We start from the raw sequence: 26,969 nt of genomic DNA, 5'->3' as shown, positions 1-26,969 counted from the left end.
CCGTCATAAGCACAGCGCAACCGACGCTGGTGACGGAGCGGTTCCGTCACCAGCATGCGGCTGCCGCGCCCCCTTAGCACTGCGGCGGAATAGCCGCCGCAGTGAAGGGGTTAAATTTTTTTTTATTTACAATACCAATAGCTCACACTTTCCTAATGCGAGACCTATTGCATTGCAAATGCTTGTTTATTTTAAATCTCCAACGTCCCTGTCCTAAAATGTTGTTATGTGCAAATACAGGATGCTATTTCTATTTTCTGTACAGGCTGGGACATTCAAATTCCAGTCAAGCTGGTATAAAACCGGCCAGGTAGCACCCCAAATCTTTAATGATATGCTGTCAACGCCTTACTCTAGTGCAAAAGAAATATAGGCGTGAAATGTTGCATAGGGGAAACGTTTTTTGTATTATTTTATCACAGAAATCCAAGATGGAGGTGGAACCCTGTCAATGAGGGTCAGCTGATTGCAGCCGCGGTACATGTGCTCCAGGCCCTGCGGTGAGGTGCCCCTCTATTGCCTAGTCCGCCGGTCTCAGGGCTGAACTCCACGCCCCGTCGTGCCCCGCGTCGGGCGGAAGTGCGCCACGTCCCAGAAGCACAAGGGGCTGCATCCGGGGCCTGGGCGATTCTCTTCCTTTGGCGCCGGTGGCAGGAGCAGTGGGTCCATGTGCGCAGCGCCCGCACCTCTTCATCACTGCGACCGCCCAGCCCCGCCAGCCCTCCCGCAGCCATGGAGCCCAGCACCATCATCGAAGCCCTGCGCGGCACCATGGACCCGGCCCTGCGAGAGGCCGCCGAGCGCCAGCTCACCGAGGTGAGGAGCCGGGCCTGGACAGCCGACAGTGACGGGGTCCGTCAGGGAGAGTCCTGGGACAGGGAGGGTCCTGGGACAGGTTAAACAAGGAAAACGGGGTCTGGGGAGAATGACAGCGGGACATGATGGAGAATCGCCCACGCCTCTGGGGAGGGCAGGAGTGTGGCCAGGAACGGATGGATACCTGGGCCTGTCAGCATCGGATACGAGGGTGGACCCCCCAGGGGGGTTCTACACCGGGGCCGCTGGAGTGCTCTTCGCGCCCCGCATTACTAATATGAACTAACGACCTTCTGTCTCCCGCGCGTTGTGGCGGGCTCTGGAGCTGCTGACGCTTACTTCTTGCACTCTTCTGTTCACACATCCCAAACCGCCATTTTTGGGCGCCTTTAGACTTCTCGCTCTCACACATTCATGTGTGCTTCTGATCATGTCACTGCCGGGTCCCCAAAGATGAGCGAGGCTTACACGTGCACGCCTCGCCGAAAGACCTGCTGCCACAGCTGGTAGGCCATGAGCCGCGTACTTCCTTCAGCACTCGGACCTAAAACGAGCTTCCCATCAGACTTATCTTTGTAGGACCGTTCAGAGAAATAACCGTAGAAGTGGCACGCTTATGAATTCTTAATTTTTTTTGAAAATGTCAGTGTACTGAAATGGCATATACGAGTTGTTAGGTTGCAAAGCACAAGAAAAGTTTACAGTTGGTTTCCTGAGTTCAGATCTTAATGGAAACGGACATGGACTCGTTAATAGAAAGAGATGCTATCTCCTTTCTGGCTGATTTTTTTTCGCATAGTTTTCGGTGTAATCAGATTATTATCTCCTTACCCGTTTCCGTTGCTTTCACGTGCATGCGGATGTTGTATACTTGTGGTGATTTAAAATTATTTTCACACCCCCTCCAGCTCATATAGTTATCTTCAGTTCTATTTACCGAAACCTTCCTTTATTAAAACCGGCAATATTTGGCTGCGTACAGCACAGAAGCGTCTCTACCGAAGTACTTCCTAAACCTGCTTCATCTCTTAATAATTTGACAACCTTTCGTATGTGTTTGTGTGTATATCTCCATCCAAGAGGGGAGCTACATAAAACTAGCGAGATTAGCATACCTTTTACTGCCCAGCTATGTATACGCATTCTAATATGTTGTACTGACTTTTTTACGGTCTTCATACATCTGAATTCTAGTCAATAAAATGGGAACAAGCACTCCTGTTGCTTATTTAAGTCTCTCGACCCAATTTATATCTGCGGTCGTGGCAACTATTCGCTTTTTGAGCACTTTATTGGTTCTATTTTTTTTTTATTGTGCTCTATCTAATTTAGACGTAATCTCTGCAAGTTACTAGTAACTTACTTGTTCACGGCAACCATAAGCTTAGTGCAGGGCACCTAGTGTTTTTGTTTCCACTGAGAGAACGATGTTTGTTTGTTCATGTCCGTTGAATGATTTCGATGGTTGTACCCCAGAACTTGGCAATATGTGTTTAGCCTTATTTTTGCACTAATGGTAAACTGAAAATATTGGATTTAATCATCCACACCCCGCGTCTCAATTTGAGATTAATTTATAGAATAGCAAAAAACAATTGTTCCATGCCACTACATATAGCACACACTTATCCGTAGCCTGCAGAGTCTTAGTCCTTTTTGAATTCAGCGTATTTAATTGACCTGTGTAAATTAGTTCGTGATATTGTTAAGAGAATGTGACAGTTGTTAACATAACTCCACCCACCGCCTTGGAGTCCAATTTTAAGAGGGTGTTTCATGATCTGCAGAGAAGAGCAGATCATTTTTAGCTTGGCCTATTACATGACTAATAAACTGGATCTCCTCGTTCAAGAACTGTGGTTTGATGTGGTGTTTCAACAACTGCATACTTAAGTGATTTTACGCTTGGGGTAACAAAACGGAGGAAGCTTTGGAGAAATTCCAAAAAAGACAAGGTCATAGGCTGTGTCCCACATACTGGTACACTACTATGTGGTAACAGCAAAAGTGAGTTATGATTATTTACTGGTTTTAGCGAAATAGTTGCACAGCCCAAATCAAGCTTCTTTGACCAAAACTGAAGTCTTTATGGCTGTGACCTGAAACAATAACTACTGAGATCCATCAGTTGTGCAGCCATAACCCTCCTGCTCGGATTCTTAAATCTGTCATTACTGGGCTATGAACTTTGTCTTGACACACTTGTTCGTTGCAAGAGGAAATAAAGGCATTGTTTCTCAAAATAACAAATTCAATAGTGAATCCGGCATTCTAACTACTCGGGGAGATATTGATCTTTCTATCCATCCTTGTGCGAGGTCCTGGCCAAAGGCCAATACACTACATTCAGTCTCTTGACTTGATACCATTCTGCAATCAAACTTCCATGAGGAGGCACCGCTTCACAATTGTGAAAAAAGGATTACTGGCAGTAGAGTAAAGATCCAGCATTGTGAACAGAATAGGTGTCGAATTTTTAGCACTTGTCTCTCATACCTTTTTGCTTTCTCTTCTAAGAGAATCTATTCAGCTCACAATCTTATTTCTAACCTTTCTGAGCGCTTTGGAAGTTTAGTATTGCAGTGACTTGGGCCTGCCATGGATGTAATTTAGAGGTATGCTGTGCGACCCCCGAGCCTTGGGTGTCAAAATCATTCCCAAGAACAGAAGGCAACACTGTCCTAAAGTGCACTGTTTACTTTCTGCAACTTTTACTAGGATTGGGACATTACTGTCCAGAGATTAAAACGTTTTTAGCAGTGCAGTGTGCACTCTTGTGACAAAATTAAATAACACATTTTCTATCAAGTTAAAACTTGGGTATTTTGAAAATAATGAAGTGTTTGAACAGTCTTCACATCTGTGCTTCACAAGAGTGAAAGTGACTTGCAAATGAACTTCAAAATGCATTAATAAGAAATGTTAGCCATTAACCTAGTTCATAATCAATGTGTGGTTCACATCAAATAGGTGAACATAAGTGTATATATTTTAAAAACTTTTTGTCATGCTCTGATTTATAAATGCATTTGTCGTTGAGGTATACTCTACGTCATGGGTACTTGAAAAGATTTTCACAGGGACCAAACTGTTTAGTTAGTGATGTGACTGAGGGCTGCGTTTATATCCCGTCATAGCACGTCATAGCCCTACTAAAGCAAAATTATACTATATATGGTATTTCAAATAGACTTATTTGTGTTGTCCTATTCCTTAGTAATTGCAGTTCATATGGAATTTCAGTGGCTTCAGCTGTGATGTCTATCCTTCATGTGATGTTATGGAAGTCATAGGGTGTAATTTCAGTTCACCAAAATGCCTGGGGTAGCAGATGTTCAATGTCTTGATTTAAACATTCTTCGTTGGTGTTACGAGTTGCACTCAGACGTGACTTTTTATGCAACTCAAATGTTATCATGCATATAAGTGGGGAAATGATGTCAGGGAGAGTGGCTGAAATGTGTAACTTTATGAAGTTTTTCTTTTTACAAAGTGGTATTTTCTCTTAGAATAACTATAATTATTGAGCTCCAGACAAACTACAGTGAGAGCGTTGTGTGAAATTGGGGTAGGTGCTAGAGACCAGAGTATGGCATGCAGTTGGGTCTGTCAATTTATGTAGGGGCGTAGACCTACTGAACTCGTTGGAGGCAATCGTTGTGACGATGGTTCTGGGACCATGCCTTGGTTAACTCTCTGCACTCCTCAATGTCAACCTGCTCCTGTTGGGATGCACAGGTGGGCGTTTCCCCACGCACACAAAGCATGTATCATACTAGTTTGCGCGCGCACCAGTAAAGAAACAGGGATGCAAATTACTGTGTAATGTTTTTATATGCATCTTTAAGTTGTACTTTACCATTGCTCGCTCATGATCAGAAATGCATTTAGACAAATCTTTTGTTTGTATTTTAATCACGTGATAAGATGCAATGTCTGGTTTAGGAAGCATTGGCAAGCCTTCCTTTTTTTTTTTTTTGAAAAACTTTATTGTGCAAAAGTAGCATTACAGGTATGGGCCGGCCGCTAAAACGTGAGGCATTTATGTAAGTCACAAAGCAGCGACCGCTCTTTCGTGGTCCAACTTAACACAGGATACCTTTTCGGCAACACAGGATTTAGGCAGGATATAGAAATTTTAATTTTTTGTTTAAAAAAAAAAATGGAACAAGAAAATAAAAACAAAGAAAAAAGACTCAAGGCGAAAGACGTTATAGACAACGCAAGCTCCGATGGGGGGGACCCACAGTACCAAATAGCGAATCAGGAGGGCATGAAATATAATTGGGGGGGTGGGGGAGGGCAGTGGGGAGGTCAGACAATAGGAGGAAAGGAATAAATTGTTCCAGGAACCTTCAGATCAGGGGAAGGTGGAATGTCCAAAGTGTCTTCGAGGGGGTGTGTGCAAATGTTTCCTCGGTAGGCGTTCCACTGACCCCAGAGTCTACTCCACGCCCTAGGCCTGCCCCTAGCCAGATACACCGTCTTCTCTCTAAACATGCACCAGTCCAAATTCTCCTTCCATGCCGACACAGTGGGAGACCGTGGGGAACCCCACAACTGCGCAATGTCTCTTTTTGCAATCATGTTCCCCAGTGCCGCCCACCGGGCCTGGGCACTGTTATAATCATGTGGCTCCCACACATTCAACAGACATCTACGAGCCTCAGGCAGCAGAGCAACCCCGGTAAAACACTCCATGACCGCATGCACCCGCTGCCAATACGCCGCCACTCCCAGAGGATGTGGAGAAATGTAGCACTCATACCACATCCACGCCTACACAACCCATCCAAGGAAAACCCCATCACAACCAAACGAGGACCCGTAACATATACACGATGGAGAATCTTGAGCTGGACGAGGCGGAGACGGGCCGGAATGGCGACTTCTTTTGGGGAGGACAAGGCGGCCTGCCAGTCCTCGTCCAACTCGTCTCCGGACCAGACCCCTCTGAGACGCACAAGAAGGTCTGCCCGATTGTTTTAGTTTCTGGTAAATCAAGGAGATTGTACTATCGGGCAGATGACCATCAAGTATACGGTCCTCGAGTGGGGATGACTCATGGACCGAGTCACCAGCTGTGATGAGACAGCAAAGCGTGGCGAACCTGCACATACCTGAAGAACTCTAGATTCCCCCAACTCATACTCACTTTGAAGCATTGCAAAGGTCTTCACCACGCCTTTCACCCAAAGATCACCCACTCTGCTGATACCAATCATGTCCCGGTTCTCAAAACCTTTCGTTGTCCAGAGGCATCCCAATTGTTCCGATGAATACAATGGGGTCGCTTGCGTCAATCGATCATTCCATCCCATAGCCACATTTGCATCTTTCCACACACGCACCGCAATCTTAGTGGGTCCCGTGAGGTTTCTCCCCGCGGTCCGAGAGTAAAGCGCTCTATTGAAGTTACCACCGGGCAACTGAAGTTTGTCCATCTCGAATGCAGGAGCCGGACCGGGTTCATATGTGGCATGGTTGATGGCGGACAGCTGAGAGGCCCAGTAATACCTCCTGATGTCTTGGAGCGCGATGCCCCCGTCATACCAGGGGAGAGTAAGCTTTGCAAGAGCGATGCGAGCACAACCGTTCCAAACGAGCCTCCTCTGCAAACCTTCCACTTCCCAAAAATACGCCGCCGGAATAGCGTCAAAAGAATTTTGAAGCGCATAGAGAAAGCGAGGCAGAGACATCATTTTAAAGAGTGCCGCTCGACCAAGTGGCGACAACGGCAGTTTAAGCCACCGAGCCACGTCCACCTTCAATCGTCTGAGAGGAGGGAGGAGATTGCGCTCATAGCGGGCAGCCGGGTCCAACGATAGACTCCCAAGTACTTGAAGCCTGATTGCGAGATTTGAATGGGAAACCTACTCGGTAAGGGTGGAAGGCCGCCCAAGATGACATACACACACGATTTGGACCAATTGATAATCGGGCTGGAGTTCTTGCCAAAAGAAGTGAGAACATCGAACAGGACGTTAAGGGATTTACGAGGGGAGGTAAGATATAAAAGGATATCGTCGGCGTACAACGAAACACTATCTTCAAAATCAGGGGACCACTGGATGCCCTTAATCGACTGCTCCCAACGGAGCCAGGCTGCGAGCGGTTCGAGAGCTAGAGCAAAAAGCAGGGGGGACAGCGGGTATCCCTGCCGCGTACCCCTCCCGAGAGCAAAGGACCGGGACTCTGCCATTGACAACGACCTGAGCTAACGGATCCGAATACAAAAGTTTAACCCAACTAATAAAGTCCGCACCGAAACCAAACTTCGCCAGAGTGGCCCAAAGATATGGCCATTCAATCGTGTCAAAGGCCATCGTGGCGTCCAAGGAAGCCGAGATGGCCGGCTCCGATAGAGACTCCGCCCTAGCGAGAACACCGTGTCGGCGCCGCAAGTTAAGGGCAGTGTTTCGGTACGGAATGAAACCGGATTGATCCGGGTGGATCAGGTCACATATTACAGTAATTAAACGATTGGCAAGGATCTTAGGCTCGGCGTTTAGTAGGGAAATAGGCCGATACGACGCACAGCGATCACGAGGCTTGCCCTCCTTAGGAATCACAACTATAGTAGCCAAACGCTGATCATAAGGGAGGGCGCCAAGCTCACCTGACTCCCTGAATATTGCACGAAGATAGGGCGCAACTTTGTCCGGGTGCAGTTTATACAGTTCGACAGGGAGGCCATTAGGACCCATGGCCTTACCAGAACGGAGGGAACGGATTGCGGTAGCAATCTCATCAACCGACAACAGGGCCTCCATGCGCTCTCGGTCCTCCTCAGACAGACAAGGCAAAGCAATGTCCCTCAGCAGCAAGAGTCCTCTTCATCTGTCGGACACTGGGGAGTAAACCACACGAAAATAATCTGCAATGCATTCCACAATCTCGCCAGGGTCAGTCACGCACACACCATCCGAAGTATGTATCACGGGAACCACACGATTCGCTCTTTCCTTTCTATCAAGCCATGCAATCAATTTGCCCGCCTTATCACCAACATCGTACAATCTACCCTGCTGTTCCCTGAACATTGTCTTGGCGCCATCCGTAACATGGGATTTATAATCCAACTGCTTCAAACTAAGGGCGTGGAGTTTCTCCCGGGTGACGCCTAATTCCAGGTCGGCCTCCAACTCAAGTATTTCTGCCTCCAGATTCTCAACTTCCATATTTCGGGCCTTCCCGGTCTCAGCTATCAAGGATAGGGCCTGGCCACGAATGACAGTTTTGAATGCCTCCCACAGGGACACAGAGGACGAGACAGACCCCTCATTTTCCAGGAAGTTAGAATCTAGGGACTTTATCAGGCTACTTCGGGTCTTGGGGTTGTGCAAATACCATGGATTGATAGGGGTGATCCGCCCCGCAGCGTGTATCCCTGTGTCAAAACTAAGCCACAAAGGAGAATGATCGGTAATGCCTTGGGCCAAATGTTTGATCTCCCTGATGTAGGAAGACTGGACCGCGGGCATAAGGACATAATCGAGCCTGGATAGACTCCCATGAGCCCCGGAGTGAAAAGTGTATTGACATTGCGTCGGGTGCATTAACCTCCAGCAGTTCACCAGTTCAAAAGTGTCTATGACCCCCCCCTCCCCCCTCCCCGAGCCAAGATTGGGAAGTGTCCTGGGAGGGTGGCGATCCGTACTGCCTGAAAGCACAGAATTAAAATCCCCTCCCATAAGGAGGAGACTGTCAGGGAGGCCCAGCATCACCCGGCCAACATCAGAGAAAGTAGAGGTCTGGAGACCTGGGGGAATGTATACAGTAACCAAGGAAAGAGTTTTACCCTCCCACCTACCGGTGAGAGCGGCGTAGCGCCCTCTGTCATCAAGGATAACATTATCTATCTCAATAGGGAGAGAAGACCGATCAAAATACCAACCCCTCTGGAACCAGTGGTAAACCCAGAGTGAGCAACCAGTCGGTAACCCCACCTGTTTAAAGCATGACACACGTTTCCCACCAAATGCGTTTCCTGTCAGGAGACAAACGACGCAAATATTGCAACACAACACCCCGTTTGATACGAACCCCCAATCCATTGACGGTCCACGATACCAATCTCAACCATCTCGATCTCTGAAGTGGAAGAGTTTCGCAATGATGGGCTGCGGAGGAGCGCCCGGCTTGGACTTTCCACCCGGCACACGATATGCACTTTCCACTGCAAAAAACTTGCTGAGTCCAGAGGGAGAAAGATGATTCAGGACAAGATCCTCGACCAGGAGATCTACCGAGTGAGGCTCGGGATTTTCTGCCACACCTATGACGCGAATGTTGTTGCGTCGCGCCCTGTTCTCAAAATCCTCCAGCCGATGGTACATCAAGTCATTGGCAGATTTCAAGTTACCAACCTCTGTCTGAAGTTCCGACACATCGGTCGTGAGGCTGGAAGTCTACAGATCCAATGACTTCACTTTCTCATTGGTCTTGGACAGGTCAGCCCTGATCAAGGTGACATCTATGGCGACCGTGTCGATTTTACGAGCCAGCGCCTCATATTGCTGACCGATGGTCTCCTTCATATTGGAGATGGTGCACATGATGTCCTGCAGGGACAGATCCACAGGAGCGGACGGGTCCTCTTTGGCGTCCTCTGGGGTACGACTGGAGAGTCCTGGGGATCCTTTGGGCTGAGTGTAGCGATCAATGACATTTGTCTGGACCAGTCCTCCATGAAGAGGTGTCTTTGTCTTTCACTTCTCAGCGTCACCCTTACCAGCCATGTTGAAAGATGCGCCCCAGAGGGGCCCGCGAGACTTGGTGAAAATGGCCGCCGTCAGGCCGGGCACCAATAGACCACAAAAGCCGGCTCGTACTGCCAAAACAAAAGCACAAGAGTGATCCAAACAACTGCGGAGTTAAGGCAGTGGTTGCATTAGATGGAGGCTGGAATAGCCCCAAGCTGAGGGATACGGTCTCACAATCAAACCATGTCTGGATCCAGAAACGAAACCGAAAGGGGTGATAGGGCTACTGAGGAGACCCCACTGCCGTTGTTATTCGACTCTGTCCCAGATCCATGAGTCACTCAGTCCCCGGCTTGCCTCCCGGTGGGCCCAAAAAGTTCAGATCAACGCAGTTTTGGTTGCCCAAGTCCGATTTAAGTTCTGAAAAGTTATGAACTCAGCCGAAGTTCATCTCAAAGAATCCGTCCAAGAAATCAGGATATATTCAGGATAGATTGCGAAGGGTGGCGAGGGTCCGGGGAGCCCTGTGCTCACGCGACCATCGTGGATGCGCGCTAAGCTCCTCCCCCAAGCCTTCCTTTTTGAAGGTCTGCTGATCCATATCGTTAACGGCATTAATGCCTCTTGCACTTTTAACTGTGGAGTATGTAGGACGAGAGCCCTTTCTTTTTACTCGCTCTGATATGCACTTTTATTCATACGTACTAGTCTTAGCCTGCCCTGACCCTGTTCTTTATCCGCTGCTAGTATGAATTAATGTTTATTTTAATCATGTAATAACGTGTATGGTACAGTCTTTTCATACTGTTTATTTTCCCTTCTAAATTGTCTGCTATGCTTTTTAATTAATCATGCAATTCGAATGAACTTTAGTTTTAGCTGACCCAGAACTGCTCTTGACGTTTCTCTATGGCGTGCGTACACTGCAAATCTAACAGTGTTGTGGGATTGCACGTATGGCCAAGAACTCTCATATATTGTTTGTATGAACACGTGCAGCATATATAGAGCAAAAAATCCAGGAGCGCGTGCGGTTACTTTGACTCTGTAAAGGGAAAAGATTTGCCTTGCAGGGACCAGCGGCAACATTACGTAATCGCGCAGGAATCCCTGGCCAATAGAGGAAGTCTCTTTCGGTCTGAACAACGTTTAACAGCTTTGTCGACTTTGGTTTTTAGAACGCGTAGGCTATCAAGCTGTTTACGTTTCTCGTGATGGCGTCCGTTCCCCTTGTAAATTGTCGTCCGATTTCGGGTGTCAGCAGCTGCTCCTTTAAAAACATAGGTTCACTTGTAAACCTCTCATGGATCCTTGATCGGTTTATCTTGGACCCACAGCTAAAGGCTTTCCATTTTTGGCGCGCAATTGCTCAACAGCTAGCCTCCTTACAGCTAGCTGCATGTAAATTGCTGGCCGCCCAAACTTCTTTTTGGTAATATCCCGTACAGTAATCGCCGCTCTCCGGTAGCATTTACCTAAACAAATACGAGAAGGCTTCATTATATTTAAGGTGGGAACGGGCTCATTTAGCCTATTGGAAGTATGACGGAGCGTGTCTGCAAACATAAAACGTGTTGCTGCGTTGGCCTAATTTTGTGTTAATCCCCCCCTCCTCTCCATCCCTCCACAATCCCCCCCCCCCCCCTGCATTTGGAACTCCTGAAAATACTAGCTACATTTATTTGCATCTTCTAGAAAGAAACTTTCATCCTAACTGCCTGCTTGTAAACCTTGAGTAAAATTGGAACATGGAACCTTGAACGCTCCACCCTCTCGGTACAGAGATCTGGGCATAAATCCATTTTTTTGTTGTTCTGCTCCCCATGCCATTCCAGTTTAAACCCAGCCATATGCAAACCAGTCTTAAACCTACTCCCTATGGGAACAGTCCAGCCTGAACTGCCAGGCCAGGTCCTCTCTGGACTAAAAACAAGCTTCCTAGGACCAGTTTTGGAGTTTCACCCCTCATCAGCCAGACCAACTTGACTCCAAAACCGTCCCATGATGCTAGTTTCTGGTCCAGAGAAGACCTTGGCTAGCAGTTCGGGCTGGACTGTTCCCATAAGGAGTAGTGTCAAGACTGATTTACATAGAGCTGGGTCTGAACTGGGGTGGGGAAGTGATCTAAAGAACACTGATGGATTCAACCCAGGTCTGTGACTGGGGTGAGTGTCTGAAAAGTTTTAGCGCCCAGTCCATTATCTTGTGTTTGCTTAGGATATCTATAGGATATATATCTTTGTTTACACTTATTTTTTTTAAATGCCAGCGATGCTGCCTTCTACTGTGAAGTCTGACGTTAGTGCAAGTTAAGGACACACGGGTACTTGCAGCCATCCTTGTGAATACCTGTGTCGTCTTGTATTCTAGTGCACTCTGTCATCAGTCTACGGAAGTCGTACTGCTCTGGTCCTTTCTTGACATTTGTAGCACTTCATGGACCCTTTGCCTTCTAGATTTGTCAGGCCAACAAACTTTTTTTTTTCTTATCAACTCCTCATCCCTTGGGGCTACAACCAAACCTAAATTCTTAGACTCTACTTTAATTCTCATTATTGTATATGCTTTATAACATTTTTGTGACTCTACTGGGATGCTACTTTTGTGGGTTGGAATGTTTAGACTAATTGATAGTGCCCTCTTTTTTGCATTGTTGCCTCCACTTTTTGCTGAATTGCTAATGTGCTTTGACTGAGTGCACACTGGGCTCCTGCTAATTAGGTACCCAGGGCTTATGTTCTTTCCCTAAAACTGCATTGAATCCTAAACCCAATTGGCATCTCTAGCCACAGGTCGGCCCCTGGTAAATGGTATCTCTGGTACAGAGGGTACTGTGACCAGGAAAGACCTCTAAGGGCTTCAGCATGTATTAAATAAATATACCAGCATTTGTAAAGTGCACAGCTACCTCCAAAGAGGTGTCTCGGCGCTGGGGGCCGTCGGGAAGATTAAGCGAGCTTTTGCCCAGAGTCGCATGGTGCTGGGCTAACCTGCTGCCGGCACCGGGGATCGAACCGTGAACCCCTTGGCACCATGGCTGCTGCGCCACACCTCTTCCATGTGCCACCCTTAGAGGCCCTGTACATATCTATATCTATATCTTACACACACATTACCTTTGCAGGCTGCTTGTCTTGGTGCAGAACAAAGTGAAGAGTCCACATGGCACAAATCCCTCTGTGCCATGCGTACAATCCACTGCCCTGGCATAGATCAGTTATCCCTCTAGCTGGATGCACGATAAAAGTGGTGAAGATACAGGTGCATGAGCCCTTTACCCCCTACAGGGTCCAAGTCCATTCTTAGACCTTGTAATTGCAGTGCTGTCATTAACATTATATGGTGCTGGGAGCTTGATATTAGGATCTCCACAGCAACATAATGGCAACACTGAAAACCGAGAAGTTTGTTATCAAACTTCTCAGCACATTAAACCCACACTTATGCCAGAGTGGTATTTAATTAAAAATGCACACGGAGGGCACCATAGAAATTCCCCCTGAAAACTAACCTACCATTAGTGTCCTTGCTGAGTGGCTGCTTTCAGCTGCCACCACTAGGTGTGTTTCTGGACCCCTGGATCGAGAGCCTGCTGCTCTCTGGGGTATGAAACAATGCACATCCTGGGACGCGGTGCCACGTATCCTCCCCCAGGATGGGCAGGGTTCACGAAGGGTAAGCTTCAAAGGCTTGCCGCCTTAGTGGGCTGCCCAAAGCGGCTTTCAGCAACTGGTCCCCACTGGCTCTGACCTCCCCACTTTGGGTGGGAGAACTGGCTGGAAAAACAAGTAGTGAAGAGATGTGCCCACCTCTGCCAACTTCACACCTCAGGTGGGCGAGGTGAAGCACAAGTCAGTCCCTGACATCTTGCAGTTGGTAAAACAGAGCCAACCAGGGAAAGGTATATGGACCCCTCCCACTTGAGGGTGGCATAATAGGTGGTGTACTCACCCCAGGGAAGGGAACCACTGGTCCCAAACTTTTACCTATCTGTAACGCCACTAAATCTAGTATTTAGGAGCACCACTGAACCTTCCTCAGACAAGAACCTGCAAGAAAATAAGGTACCGAACAGCTGTGCCTAAGCTAAGAAGAGGAAGATTCATATTGACTTGGCCCCAGCCTTACTGGCCTGTCTCCACCTTGAACCTTTTCCTGCAAAATCCCGGTGTGTCCTGCAGTCGGCAACCTCTATAACCCCGGAGGACCTGCTTTCCTTCCATCCCAAAGTCTTTGTCTCCTGTGAACAATAGATTTGTTAATGTCCAACCTCTGGCCCCGGCCGGAAACTGCAAATCCATACCACTCTGCTTCTGCCGTCCACTGCCCGAGTTTGAGTGGGCAAACACCATGAGGATGTCTCCTGGCTATCCTAACCTGAGATGCAGCGATCTGTCTGACCTGCCTCCAGCTGACACCAGCAGCCTAAATCCTAAAAGGTACCTGACACCACACAGCCTTGGGTGGCCCAACCGACAGTGCCTAGCCGACCCCCAACATCCCAACTTACCCCTCGAAGTGGGGGTCACACCCAGGAGACCTTCACCTCGAGCCTGCAGTGTTTGTGCAAACTGGAGACTCCCCATTGAAAGCTAGAGTTTGACGCCAAAACAGCACTCTGCAACTGGCCACCCCCAGTGCCGCTGAGGGTGCATATTTTGTGGTGGCCCAAACCCCCATTTGCCCTGAACTTAAGTCCAGGAGCTTTGCTTCCACAACCCAATGGCATGCTCATTAGCAGCCACCAACCGGAGGCCCCCTATCCCCCAATGGATAACATTGGACCTCAGCACTCTGCACCCGGCTGCCCTAGTGACGCTGAGGGTGTAACGAGTGCATCCTTGACCCTGGTGGACCCCAGAGTCTAACCCCAGAATACCAACTCCCACAACAAAGTACTTACCTTTGTAACATTTACACTATTTCGCTCCATAGGTTAACATTGACAGTCTTTTTTTTCTATGATAAGTTTTCAAGTGTGGAGTTGGAAAACCTAAAAAATTTCTTAAATTGTACTGACTAAAACGTGTTTACTTACCTGTTACAGGAAATGTACTACTGTAGTATCCAGGTATACTACAATGTGTAAGAAAAGTAATCTCAAAAGTAACTTACCTGTAATTTTACTAAAAAACATTCAAAGTATATGTACTGTATTTACAAAGCATTGCATTTCTCAGTGACAATACTGTAAGTCAAAACAAAGTGCACATACAATTACAATCCAAACTGTATTTTTACTGCAAAGTATTTATCACTTATCTGTGCCAGGCTTGCTTGTTTCTAGGAAATATAATGACTAAAAATGTTCTATACAAAAACAATTGATCTGAAGTGAAATCATTTGCTGACTGAGTGTGTTCCTCAAATGCTTAACACTGTGCTTTGATAAAGCCTTACTGCTCAACCACACTGCCACAAATGGAGTAAGGTGCTATCTAACTTTACTTCTGCCTATATTTCGGGTTCCACTGGACTCTGTGCACGCTATAACTCACTTTGGTATAGTAAATACAGAGCCGGCTTCCTACACTGATGCTGTCCCTTGTTCCTCTGGTTAGGTCCGCTTTGCTTCGCTTCATTAGTTATTCCAGCCACAGTTTGTCTTGGCGTCCGCTGCCTTTTATGACTCCCTTAGTTGTGATCAGAATAAGGAAGCCCCGCACTGATCTCCAGAAGTAGCACACTGAATGGGCTTAGGGTTAAAAAGCTATTGCAGCTCCTTCCATTTTACTTTGGTGGCTTTCCTGTTCAGAGTACTTCTGTCTGGGGGGACAGTCTGAGAAGAACCAGAGGGTTCCCTTTGCGTCTATGCCCAGTTCTGGTTTCTGTATTGGCTAATCTGCTCTTGTGCTCTGTTCTGTGACTTATTTGGCCACCTGATCCCACTGGATCTTCAGAAATATGCAAGTAAGATGCGGTTCACACTTTTTTTTCCAATGAGGTGCCAGGTATGCCACGAAGAGTCCTATGCAGAGAAGAGCACCTGCTATGCCATCACATGTTTCATATGATACTGTAAAATGAAATTTCTATACGCTTACAACAACTCCAATTCACCTAATCGGTCAAGTATTTTCTCGACACCTAATTCTTTCCAGTACTAGTTAAAATACTTTGCTCTGCATTTAGGCCCTTTTTAGTACTTAGACCATCCCTCTTTCTGTCAAGATTTGCTCCCGCTGTGATATAGAGTGAAGAAATGTTTCTGTAGTGGTACTGATTAAAAAAAAACTGAAATAAACCTGTTAATCATTTTCGTACTTGGTGGAGCTTTTGATTTTACATTGATCTCATTTATATTAATACAATTTCTTAATCTGTTTAAATATTTTTGTCCTCTGTAGGGGAGGGTCGGTGGGTGGTCCCTACAATCCTAATTGTTTGCCAGGTTATCTGTTGCGGGTCCCTAATTGTTTGAAACAATGGGTGTGGAATTTAATATATCTTTTTGTACATGGGGCAGGTTGCTTCATAAACCTACTTATCCTGTCACAAAATGCACTTGTCCTGTTGTTGCCATGTAGTGCGGCTACAAATTATGGCAGCAAACCAATTGCATAGGAGCTCTGATATAGCCTCCGATTATGCCAGGGGAATAGTGTTTGAATACTTGCAATCCCCTTATGTTGCCATGATTTCACAGATCTACATACTGGGGCAGAACTTAAGGGTAAGCATTGGTTCCAGGGTTTGAATGCCCTTTTGAGTCAGTAGGTTTGCACAGACTTGCATGTTTTATTCAATCAATCAAGACATTTGTAGAGCGCACTACTCACCCGGAGGGTCTCAAGGCGCTTGGGGTAGGGGGGTGGTGGGTGCTGCTACTGCTCGAACAGCCAGGTCTTGAGCTTCTTCCTGAAGGAGAGGTGGTCCTGGGTCAGGCGCAGGTCGGACGGGAGGGAGTTCCAGGTCTTGGCGGCCAGGTAGGAGAAGGACCTTCCTCCTGTTGTCGTTCTTCGGATGCGGGGGACGGCGGCGAGGGCGTGACTGGCTGATCGGAGATGTCGTTTGGGAGCGTAAAAGTTGATGCGGTTGTTGAGGTAGCTCGGGCCTTGATCGTGTAGGGCTTTGTTTGCGTGGGTGAGGAGACGGAAGGTGATTCTTTTGTTGACGGGGAGCCAATGCAGGTTTCTCAGATGTCCGGAGATGTGGCTGTGTCGTGGGATGTCGAGGATAAGTCTGGCTGAGGTGTTCTGGATCCGCTGGAGTCTCTTCTGGAGCTTGGTGGTGGTTCCGGCGTAGAGGGTGTTGCCGTAGTCCAGACGGCTGGTGACGAGGGCCTGGGTGGCCGTCTTCCTGGTCTCGGTGGGGATCCACCGGAAGATCTTCCGTAGCATGCGCAGGATGTTGAAGCACGACGAGGAGACGGCGTTGACTTGTCTGGTCATGGAGAGGGAGGAGTCCAGGATGAAGCCCAGGTTGTGTGCGCGGTCTGTCGGGTTGGGTGCGGTGCCCAGGGCGGGGGGCCACCAGGAGTCGTCCCAGGCGGAGGGCGAGGAGCCCAGGATGAGGACTTCCGTCTTGTCTGAGTTCAGTTTCAGGTGGCTGGTCGTCATCCACTCGGCTACGTTTTTCATCCCTTCGTGAAGGTCGGCTTTGGCGGCGGCGGGGTCGTTGGTCAGGGAGAGGATCAGCTGGGTGTCGTCAGCGTAGGAGATGATGTTGAGGTTGTGTTGGCGTGCGATGGCCGCGAGGGGGCTCTTGTAGACGTTGAAGAGGGTGGGGCTCAGCGAGGATCCTTGAGGGACGCCGCAGATGACTTCGGTGGCTTCTGACTTGTACGGTGGTAGACGGACTCTGTGTCCTTCCGTCAAGGAAGGAGATGATCCATTCCAGTGCCTTCTCCTGGATTCCGACGTTGCTGAGGCGCTGCACTAGGGTGTGGTGGCAGACAGTGTTGAATGCCGCGGAGAGGTCTAGGAGAATGAGGGCCGCTGTTTCTCCGTTGTCCATCAGGGCTCGGATGTCATCGGTGGAAGCGAAGAGGGCGGTCTCGGTGCTGTGGTTGGCTCGGAAGCCAGACTGTGAGCGGTCGAGGGATCCATTCGTCTCGAGGAAGGCGGCCAGCTGATTGTTGACGGTCTTCTCGAAGACTTTGGCTGGAAACGGAAGGAGCGAGATGGGGCGGTAATTCTTGAGTTCGGTGGGGTCCGCTGTAGGTTTCTTGAGTAGGGCGCGGAGTTCGGCGTGCTTCCAGCTCTCCGGGAAGGTGGCGGTGTCGAAGGAGGTGTTGATGATGTCCCGCAGGTGGGGTGCGATGACAGCGTCGGCCTTGTTGAAGACGTGGTGAGGGCAGGGGTCGGTTGGAGATCCGGAGTGGATGGAGTTCATCATGCGGACGTTGTCTTCGGTGCTGATCAGAGTCCAGGCACGGAGGGTGGTGGTGGGGGGCGGTGGTTCGGTCGTGGCGTGCGTCGGTTGAGTGCTGAAGCTGTTGTGTATGTCTGCGATCTTGTTGTGGAAGTAGGAGGCGAGGGAGTTGCAGAGGTCTTGCGACGGGGTGATGTCGTTGTTTCCGGCATTGGGGTTGGAGAGCTCTTTCACGATGTTGAAGAGTTCCTTGCAGTTGTGTGCGTTGTTGTCCAGCCGGTCCTTGAATGCAGTTTTCTTGGTGGCGCGGATCAGTTGGTGGTGCTTCCGGGTGGCAAGCTTGAGGGTGGTCATGTTGTCCGGTGTTGGTTCCCTTCTCCAGGCTTTCTCGAGGGCTCGGCAGTTCTTCTTGGAGCTCTTGAGTTCGTCGATGAACCATGGGGCCTTCTTGCTGCCGGGTCTGCTGGGCGGGGTCCTCAGTGGGGCGAGTTCGTCCGCGCAGTTGCTGATCCACTTCGTGAGGTTGTCGGCGGCCTGGCTGGGGTTCGCTGAGCTGGCGGGAGGGTGCTGGCTCAGGGAAGCGGCGAGCTGGTCGGCTGTGATCTTGTTCCAGCTTCTTCGAGCAACCTGTTGCTGGTGGTGGTGGATGTTTTAACAACTCTTATCTTTTCCCCTACTGAGCTGTTAGAAATGTACTCCTGACAATAGCAGACGTAAACCTTCCAGAGTTGGTGGGGTGAGGGGGGGGGGTTGGTGGTGGTGGTGGTGTTGGTGGTGGTGAAGTGGTTGGAGGGAAAGTGAACTTGCAAACACTCAGATTTTTGCATGAGCTAATTTACACTTGCATATTTGCCCATGTTAAATCGCAGTTTACAAATACTTTCTAGGAGTACTATGTCTTGTCCTACTTCTGTAAGTTATAAGGAATTCGCGAAAGCCGCATAGCTGCACTTACTGCAAGGACATATACCATGGGTGCACTTTTTTGAGACTTTCTTTAGTAATTGGGTCCCTAATTTGGTCTGCCGTTGGGTTTATTAAAATTCTACTCTTGCACAAGAAGTATATCTGCACACAAAGTTTTGTTCACTGCCAGAAATTACTGTGGTAGTGTGCTTTTTTGAGACCAAAAACATTTTGCTTTTGCCAATGTTTGTTATAATGGTAAGGGCCTGGCAGCTCTCACGTCAATAAGGTTAACAAATTACCATGCAAAAAGAAGTCTCATATTGACCAAACTAAAAAGTGGACCACCAATTTCAGACTTACTGGCTTCGCTAATGCTGGTTTATTTGTTTCCATAATCTTATTGAAATGGGTTACACTGATTTGCCATTATGAATATTTTTGGGAAATCCTAGCATGCATAAACAGCCAGAAAAAGGAGGGTTAGTGGTGCATCATCTTTTTCTTCAAGGCCCCCTCCTGATAATCCATGCCCGTACCTTGATCTGATGAGTGGGGCAAGTTGTTTTCCACAGGAATAGTGCAGTTTTTACGAGGTGGGTGAGCCACATGTCGGGTTGCGTACGGCTGCTAATATTTCAGATGTAAATAAAAAAAAATACTATTTGGGTGAGTCGCCCGCCTGCCACCAGTAAACAAAAACTAGTTGGGTGAGACTTGAGCATCAAGGCGCAGGGCCGCCATTATTTAGCATATAAATAAGCAAGAATAATCGCATACAAGTGCGTACTAAATAAATAATTTAAGGGCCACGGGGATCGCCGCTTGATGCGGTTTGGGAGGTGGGAGGAGTGTTCTTTGTAGACTGGCAAGCATACGGGCGCTGTATTTAATAAATTAAGAATACCATGATAGCTGCTTGATGTTTGGGAGGTGGGAGGGGTATTCTCTGTAGACGGGGCAGGCATTCAGGGACAAAAAAATTGCCTAACTAAAGGAGACCGTGTAACGCCGCAAGTCAGTCTGGGTGGGCGGGGCCAAAAGTGGTCAGGGCGGTAACAAGGAGGGATTAAGAAGCCTCCCTTTCAATCAGAAGCCAGTCTTTAGCATGGAGGATGACGCTACCCAATCAAACATGGGCGGTCTTTCAAGTCCCCTTGGACACGTATTGATGACAAAAGGCCCTCGCAAAGCGAGGAGCGCATGCGCGCTCCAGCTAGGTCTGCGAGACCTAACAAAGGTTTTCAATTAATGAGCCACAAATACAAGGTTGAACAGTATTAACATATGGACACAAATATTACTTTAACTGCAGACAGTAATTGGGTACTTCAAACTGGCAGCCAAAGGGGTTGTGCTGCATGGGGGTTGGGCCTACTTGTCCCAAGGACCAAATACAGATGAAAACTTGTTGCCCTTGACTCCAAACAGTATGTCATGGGCGTCGGGCTACAGGAATTTCACATTCCTGCCGTTTGCCAGGCTAAATCTGGTGCAAGGGAGTAAATCTGTTTGTATAGTACTGGTCACAAAACTTTCTTTTTTGCTGGCCATACACGTAATCCCGATTTCGGCCCAAAAAGTAGTTTGCTTCCTGACTAGTATTACCAAAGCAGCTTGTGTAAAATTAGCACTCATTGTTTTGATTGTGGCATTGGAAAATTAGAGTTTTACAATTTTTAGAATGTGTAAAAAAAAAAAAAACAGCAGTACTAGCGTTATCAATTTCCAGTGTGTTACACTGCATGCAGTTAATAAAGATTCCGATGGTAGAGTAGGTACCAAAGAATGACAAACCATTATTTTGGACTGTGCTTCTGACTTTGTAATTGAATGCCAACCCAGTAATTACTATCCAAACTCATGAATTTTTGTTGTTTGGCTTATTTCTCACTGTAAGTGTACAGTAATCGTTAATACCCACCTAGAAGATGACCATCACAAAAGAGACAAAACAATCGTCTTTCCATACTTTGGATATCAACAAAAACTACAAGCTGTCCTTACTCCTGTGATCTAGAAGTATGATTATGCCAATAGCATTGTGATCCCCCGTTTAATCATGAAAAAAAATACATTTAAGCAACACAAAGTCGACTTTTCTGCCTTTACTCTTCCTGCAGTCCTGCACGCTCAACTGGCTTACCTGTAGGCAGACTATGTTCAAAGCGGCTAAGGCGATGAGCTGATGAGGCTGAGTCTTTGCACAGCCGGTTAAATGCGGGGCAGACTGCCCTCCATGCGCATCGGGTGTTCGAAACGAAGGGTTTCCTTTATAATACCAATAAGTCGTAGTAAAAAACCCTAGGTAAAAAAAAAAAACGTTTTTCTTCTGACTCCATTGCGACCAACTACTGGGCCTGCGGAACTACTGCATCTATTTATATTTAATTTCTCAGACTATGGAACAGACTTGCACCAGATCCCCAAAAGTGTGCTTTCTGGGTAGTGTCTGCCAAATTTGGTTCCTTTTCTTTCAGCTATTTTGGCTATAGCGCGGTTACATTTTTCTATGGGAAGTTGCATGGGAAAACACATTTAGCGAGGGACAAGTCTGTGCATACCCTGCCAACTTAGGGCGAACAAAACAAACACAAGGAGATGATGGATGGAGCGCTGAAACTTTTTATACACTCACCCCTAGTAACAGATCTGGGTTGAATCGGTCATCGTTCTTTAGCTCACTTTGCCACCCCAGTTCAGACCCTGCTATATGCAGTCAGTTTTTTTTTTTTTGAAAACCTTTATTGTGCAATATCAGCAGACAGTTACGGGCCTACAACCATCCGGCCGGCCTCGACGTCCATTTGGAGCACATGCGCAAGTTATATGGCGACTCAGCAGTACAGCGATATAAAATAGCAAGCATTCCGAATTACACTGAAAACATATCTACTACTGAGATGCAGGAGTAAATAAGGTTCATTAAAAAAAAAAATTAAAATATGAAGGATCAGATGCTATACAATTGATCAAACACCGAGTGGGCAATACGTACATCAGAATGGTAGCACAGCGAATATTCAAAATACCGATGCTAAAACATTTAACTGGATAAAAGGTACCTATATCCATATCGCACCAGTCATCACCCACCTCAAGAATGTAGAATGATCCTAGTACCTCCTGCAGTACTACAATACGCGAAGACAGCAAGAGGCACCACGCTGACCCAGCATACTGACCCAAAAGAAAGAAATAAGTAAAGAAACAAGAGAAAGAGGAAAAAGGAGAAAAGGCCCATAGTAACTAAGGAAGAAGGAAACAATGAATCCATCCCCCAACCCTCCACCCTGCACCCCTGCAGAGGCTACGGCCTACCCCCCCCCCCCCCCCCCCCCCTGACAGCGTGCCTGTCGCCCTTGAAACGAAAACCCAAAATATAGAGAAAAGAGAATGCAGTCAGTCTTGACCCTGTGCTTCATGGGAACAGTTCAGCCCGAACTGCCAAGCCCGGTCTTCCCTGGACTGTAAACAAGCATCCTTTGAATGTCTGAAGTTTCAGCGCTCTGTCCATCTCATTGTGTTTGCTTTGTTTACCCTAAGTTGGCAGTGTATGCACAGATGTAATCACGTGCTCACTTTGCCACTGGCTTCAAGGTAGCCTAGCTGAGGGATGTTACCCCGAAACTGGCCCCAGAATGCTTGTTTCTGATCCAGGGAAGACCTGGCTTGGCAGTTGGGTGTGGACTGTTCCCATGAGGTACAGGGTTAAGACTTATTTGCATATGGCTGGGTCTGAACTGGGGTGGCAAAGTGAGCTAAAGAACGATGATGGATTCAACACAGATCTGTGACTGTGGGGTGAGTGTCTGATCAGTTTCAGCACTCTATCCATCTCCTTCTGTTTGCTTTCCTTTTATGAAATGAAACTGCACAACTGAAATAACCAGGTTTTAAGCTTTTTCTTAAATCTGGATTCAGGTGAGGCCCCTATAAAGAGAAATGGAGCATTCCAAAGTTTGGAGGCTAGGTAGGAGAACCCCCTGCCTGACAAGCACGCCTCACCAAAGAAACCACAAACCTTAGCTGATAGTGTGTGATCTGAATGATCTAGCAGCAAAACACTGCTGAATTCTGTTCCGGAGGTACATCGGACCTTTTGGATAAAAAGAACAAAAGGTGAGCAGCAAACATTTAAAATAAATGCATTTGCGAAAAGGAAGCACATGCATAGATCTCACGTGATTAGCAATAGTCTTATCTGGCAATATATATTCAAGAAGCAGCATGACCGCCCGGACCTGCTCGTGCACGGTCGCTCCCAGATCCCACTCCCTGCTGGGCTGCTGCTGGCTACATTTTGCATTGTGACCTGTGCTGTGCTGTTGCAATTGGTATCGTGATCTGTGCTAAGTTTATTTATCGCATTGTAGTCTGACTTGAATAACGCTTGCCTCACCTCATATTGTCATTTTGCTTCGCTCGCTCTGCTGAACATTTATTTATTTTTATTTTAGCGCGCTCTGCTTACTGGGACTTTTGTGCTCACAGGGCTTTGATACATCTGCTGCCTCTGCCTCGCTTCGCCTTTGACCCTCCATTTTGTTTGTTGGTTCCCCTGGTCCGCCCCTCCTCCCCGCTACCGCCTCCCAGCTGCTGCCCCTCCCACGCTCCGCCCCCTCCACTATCCATTTAAGGCTGATGACCCAACGCGCAGCGTCCACGCCGAAGGTGCGCCAAAGGTACGCCCGTCTACGCCCGTCCGCGCCAAGACCGCGCCCAGCGCCAGACCCCCTGGTCCTCGCAATGCCCAGCCCACCCGCATTACATACAACTCATCCACCCTCCTAGCACTTAATCCTGGCAGACTCCCTACCTGTGCCCTAGCCACACCCGGACACACCCATGGACCCTTCACATGCCTCTCCTGCAAGCACGCATGCATCAAGACTCGCATCACATCCACAAACACCAAACACCGATCCGACACTAACCACCTTAATTGCATCCTTCTCAACACCCGCTCGGTTCTCCAACACGCCATCGACCTATGGAACCTACTGGACACCATCTCTCCAGACGTCTCATTCCTAACAGAAACTTGGATGAACGCCTCTTCAGCTCCAGACGTCCTCATAGCCATCCCTGAAGGCTACAAAATCATACGAAAAGACCGCACCAACCAAATGGTAGGAGGCATCGCCATTGTTCATAAGAACTCATCCACATCTCAACCAGCTCCGACACCAACCTCACCAGCGTCGAACACCTTCACTTCCAAATCCACACAGACCCCAAGACCACACTCAGTGGCACACTCCTCTACAGGCCCCCAGAATCCCGTGCACAATTCTGTGATGACATCACTGACTTCATCACCCCTCACGCCCTCCCCTCCAAGGACTACATTCTACTGGGAGACCACAACTTTCACCTGGAAAAGAGCAGCAACAGCAACACCACCACCCTTCTGGACAATCTTGCCAACCTTGGACTCAATCAACTAGTTAACACCCCCACCCACTACGCAGGACACTCTCGACCCTATCTTCACCTCCAGCAAACATGTCTCCTACAGTCACACCACAGCTCTCCACTGGACAGACCACAGTTGCATTCACTTTGTCTACAAAAAGACTGCAACCCACTTCCACCCCCAACCTACTCTGCGAAGAAACTGGAACAAAATCACCATCGATCAGATCTCCACATCGCTTCTCCAAAACCCCCCTGCCTACTCATTGAACCCTAACCAAGCAGCCATTAACTTCACGCAATGGCTGACCAATAGCGCAGACAACCTAGCACCTTTGAAAAAACGTCAAACCAAGATTGGCTGCAGAAACGCACCCTGGTTCAACGATTAGCTTAAGAAATCCAAGAAACTGTCGCTCCCTTGAAGGCCTGGGAAAAAAGACCCAAACTCCAGCACCAAGGACGCCTTCAAAAACGCCATCCGCATCCACCACCAACTGATCCGGACAGCCAAGAAAGCCTCATTCAAAGACAGACTAGACCACAACGCCCATAACCGCAAGGAATTATTCAACATCGTCAGAGTTTACCAACCCCACTGCCAACTCAAACGACATCACTCCATCTCAAACCCTCTGAGACTCCTTGGCTTCATTCTTCCACGACAAAATCTCAGACTTCCACAACAGCTTCGACAACCAACCTGGAGACCAACCCACTCAACGTTCTAGGGATCCTTCACCACCCCTGAACACCCTCAATAACTGGAACCCAATCTCCACTGATGACACCATCCGCCTGATGAACTCCATCCACTCAGGATCCCCCACAGACCCATGCCCTCGCCACATCTTCAACAAAGCAGACTCCACCATCGCACCCCACCTCCGAGACGTCATCAACTCCTCCCTCAACTCAGCCACCTTCCCGGAAAGCTGGAAACACGCCGAACTCAGCGCCCTTCTGAAAAAACCCACAGCTGACCCCACCGAACTCAAACTACCGCCCCATCTCGCTCCTTCCATTCCCCGCCAAAGTCATCGAGAAAGCAGTCAACAACCAGCTCGCCGCCTTCCTCGAAACCAATAAAGCCCTAGACTCCTCTCAATCCGGCTTCAGAGCCAAACATAGCACTGAGACCGCACTCATTGCAGCAACGGACGACATTCAAACACTACTGGACAATGGAGACAGTCGCCCTCATCCTCCTTGACCTCTCCGCAGCCTTTGACACAGTATGTCATAGCACTCTACTACACCGCCTCAAACATTGGAATCCAAGGTAAAGCACTGGACTGGATCACCTCGTTCCTCGCCGGAAGAACTCAGAGTCCACCTCCCACCATTCAAGTCGGAGGCCTCTGAAATCATCTGTGGCGTCCCACAAGGATCCTCACTCAGTCCTACCCTCTTCAACGTATACATGAGCCCCCTCGCGACCATTGCCCGCCAACACAACCTCAACATAATTACCTACGCTGACGACACCCAACTGATCCTCTCACTCACCAAAGACCCTAACACCGCCAAAACCAACCTACATAAAGGAATGAAAGAAGTAGCAGAGTGGATGAAGCTTAGCCGTCTGAAACTGAACTCAGACAAAACAGAAGTCCTTATCTTAGGGACCACCCCCTCCGCCTGGGACGACTCTTGGTGGCCAGCGGCCCTTGGAAAAGCGCCCATCCCGACGGACCACGCACGGAACCTGGGCGTCATCCTGGACTCCTCAGTCTTGATGACCAGACAAGTCAACGCCGTTTCATCATCCTGCTTCAACATTCTTCGCATGCTCAAAACATTTCGCTGGATCCCCACCGAAGCCAGAAAAACGGTCAACCACGCACTGGTTACAAGCTGCCTGGACTACGGAAACACCCTATACGCCGGCACCACCGCAAAACTTCAGAAAAAACTACAACGCATCCAGAACGCATCAGCTAGACTCATACTTGACATCCCGCATAAAGACCACATCTCCAATCACCTGAAAGACCTCCACTGGCTCCCTGTCAATAAGAGAATAACTTTCCGCCTCCTCACCCACACACAGCACTCTACGAACTTGGCCCCGAATGCCTCAACACGCGAGTTTCCTTCTACCCCCCCCCCCCCGCGCGCCAGCTTCGCTCTTCCAACCAAGCCCTTGCCGCTGTTCCTCGCATCAACAAAACCACCATGGGAGGTAGATCCTTCTCCTACCTGGCGGCCAAAACCTGGAATTCACTTCCCATTCACCTCCGACTCACCCAAAAAACCTAGCATTCAGAAAACAACTTAAAACCTGGATATTCGACAAATAATTTCCCTACCCCTCCTCAAGCGCCTTGAGACCCTCTGGGTATGTAGCGCCCTATATAAATTATTTGACTTGACTTGACATTCTGAGCAGTTGTAAGTGCTGGTGGAGGAAGCCAGGAAGGCCAAGATAAAAAAGAATGTTTGCAGAGTAAAGGCGGGAAGTGATCAGGGCGTGTAACTTTCTCTGGCTCGTTTAGGGACCCGGCTCATTTCTTTAACCCCTTACCTTCTTATGACGAGCTCAGCTAGTCGTGAGGCACAGTAGAGCTGTGCTCATGACTAGCTGAGCTCGTCATAACTGCCGCGGCCCTCCCACGCACAGCTAACTCCGCCTGTGCGGGTGTTCTATTTGAGTGGGCGGAGTCATGATGAGTCCAGCTCGTCATGAGCACAGCTTCACTTTGCAGCATGACAAGCTGGACTCGTTATGAGTACCGCGGCGCAGCTCCCCTCCACCCCCCCCTGCACCGTGGGGGTATTAGCCCTGCGTGGAAGGGGTTAAACTCTTTA

The 26,969-nt window shown here is 48.3% G+C and overlaps 1 protein-coding gene across 2 annotated transcripts in view; it reads left to right on the top strand.

Annotated features, from left to right (window-relative positions):
* Positions 1-398: 398 nt before the first annotated feature.
* IPO7 (importin 7) overlaps positions 399-26,969 on the top strand; it is a 262,709-nt gene continuing 236,138 nt past the window's right edge. Inside the window, exon 1 of one of the 2 annotated variants that reach the window (XM_086955971.1) lies at positions 399-816. In XM_086955971.1, the coding sequence (XP_086812097.1) occupies positions 733-816 (84 nt within the window). In that variant the 5' untranslated portion in view covers positions 399-732. The remainder of the gene's footprint in view (positions 817-26,969) is intronic. The other variant, XM_086955972.1, reaches the window with a different exon arrangement.

The sequence above is a fragment of the Lissotriton vulgaris genome, chromosome 2_1 (genome assembly GCF_964263255.1).
Source record: "Lissotriton vulgaris chromosome 2_1, aLisVul1.2, whole genome shotgun sequence".
NCBI lineage: Eukaryota > Metazoa > Chordata > Amphibia > Caudata > Salamandridae > Lissotriton > Lissotriton vulgaris.
This window is presented reverse-complemented; position numbering and strand designations above follow the sequence as displayed.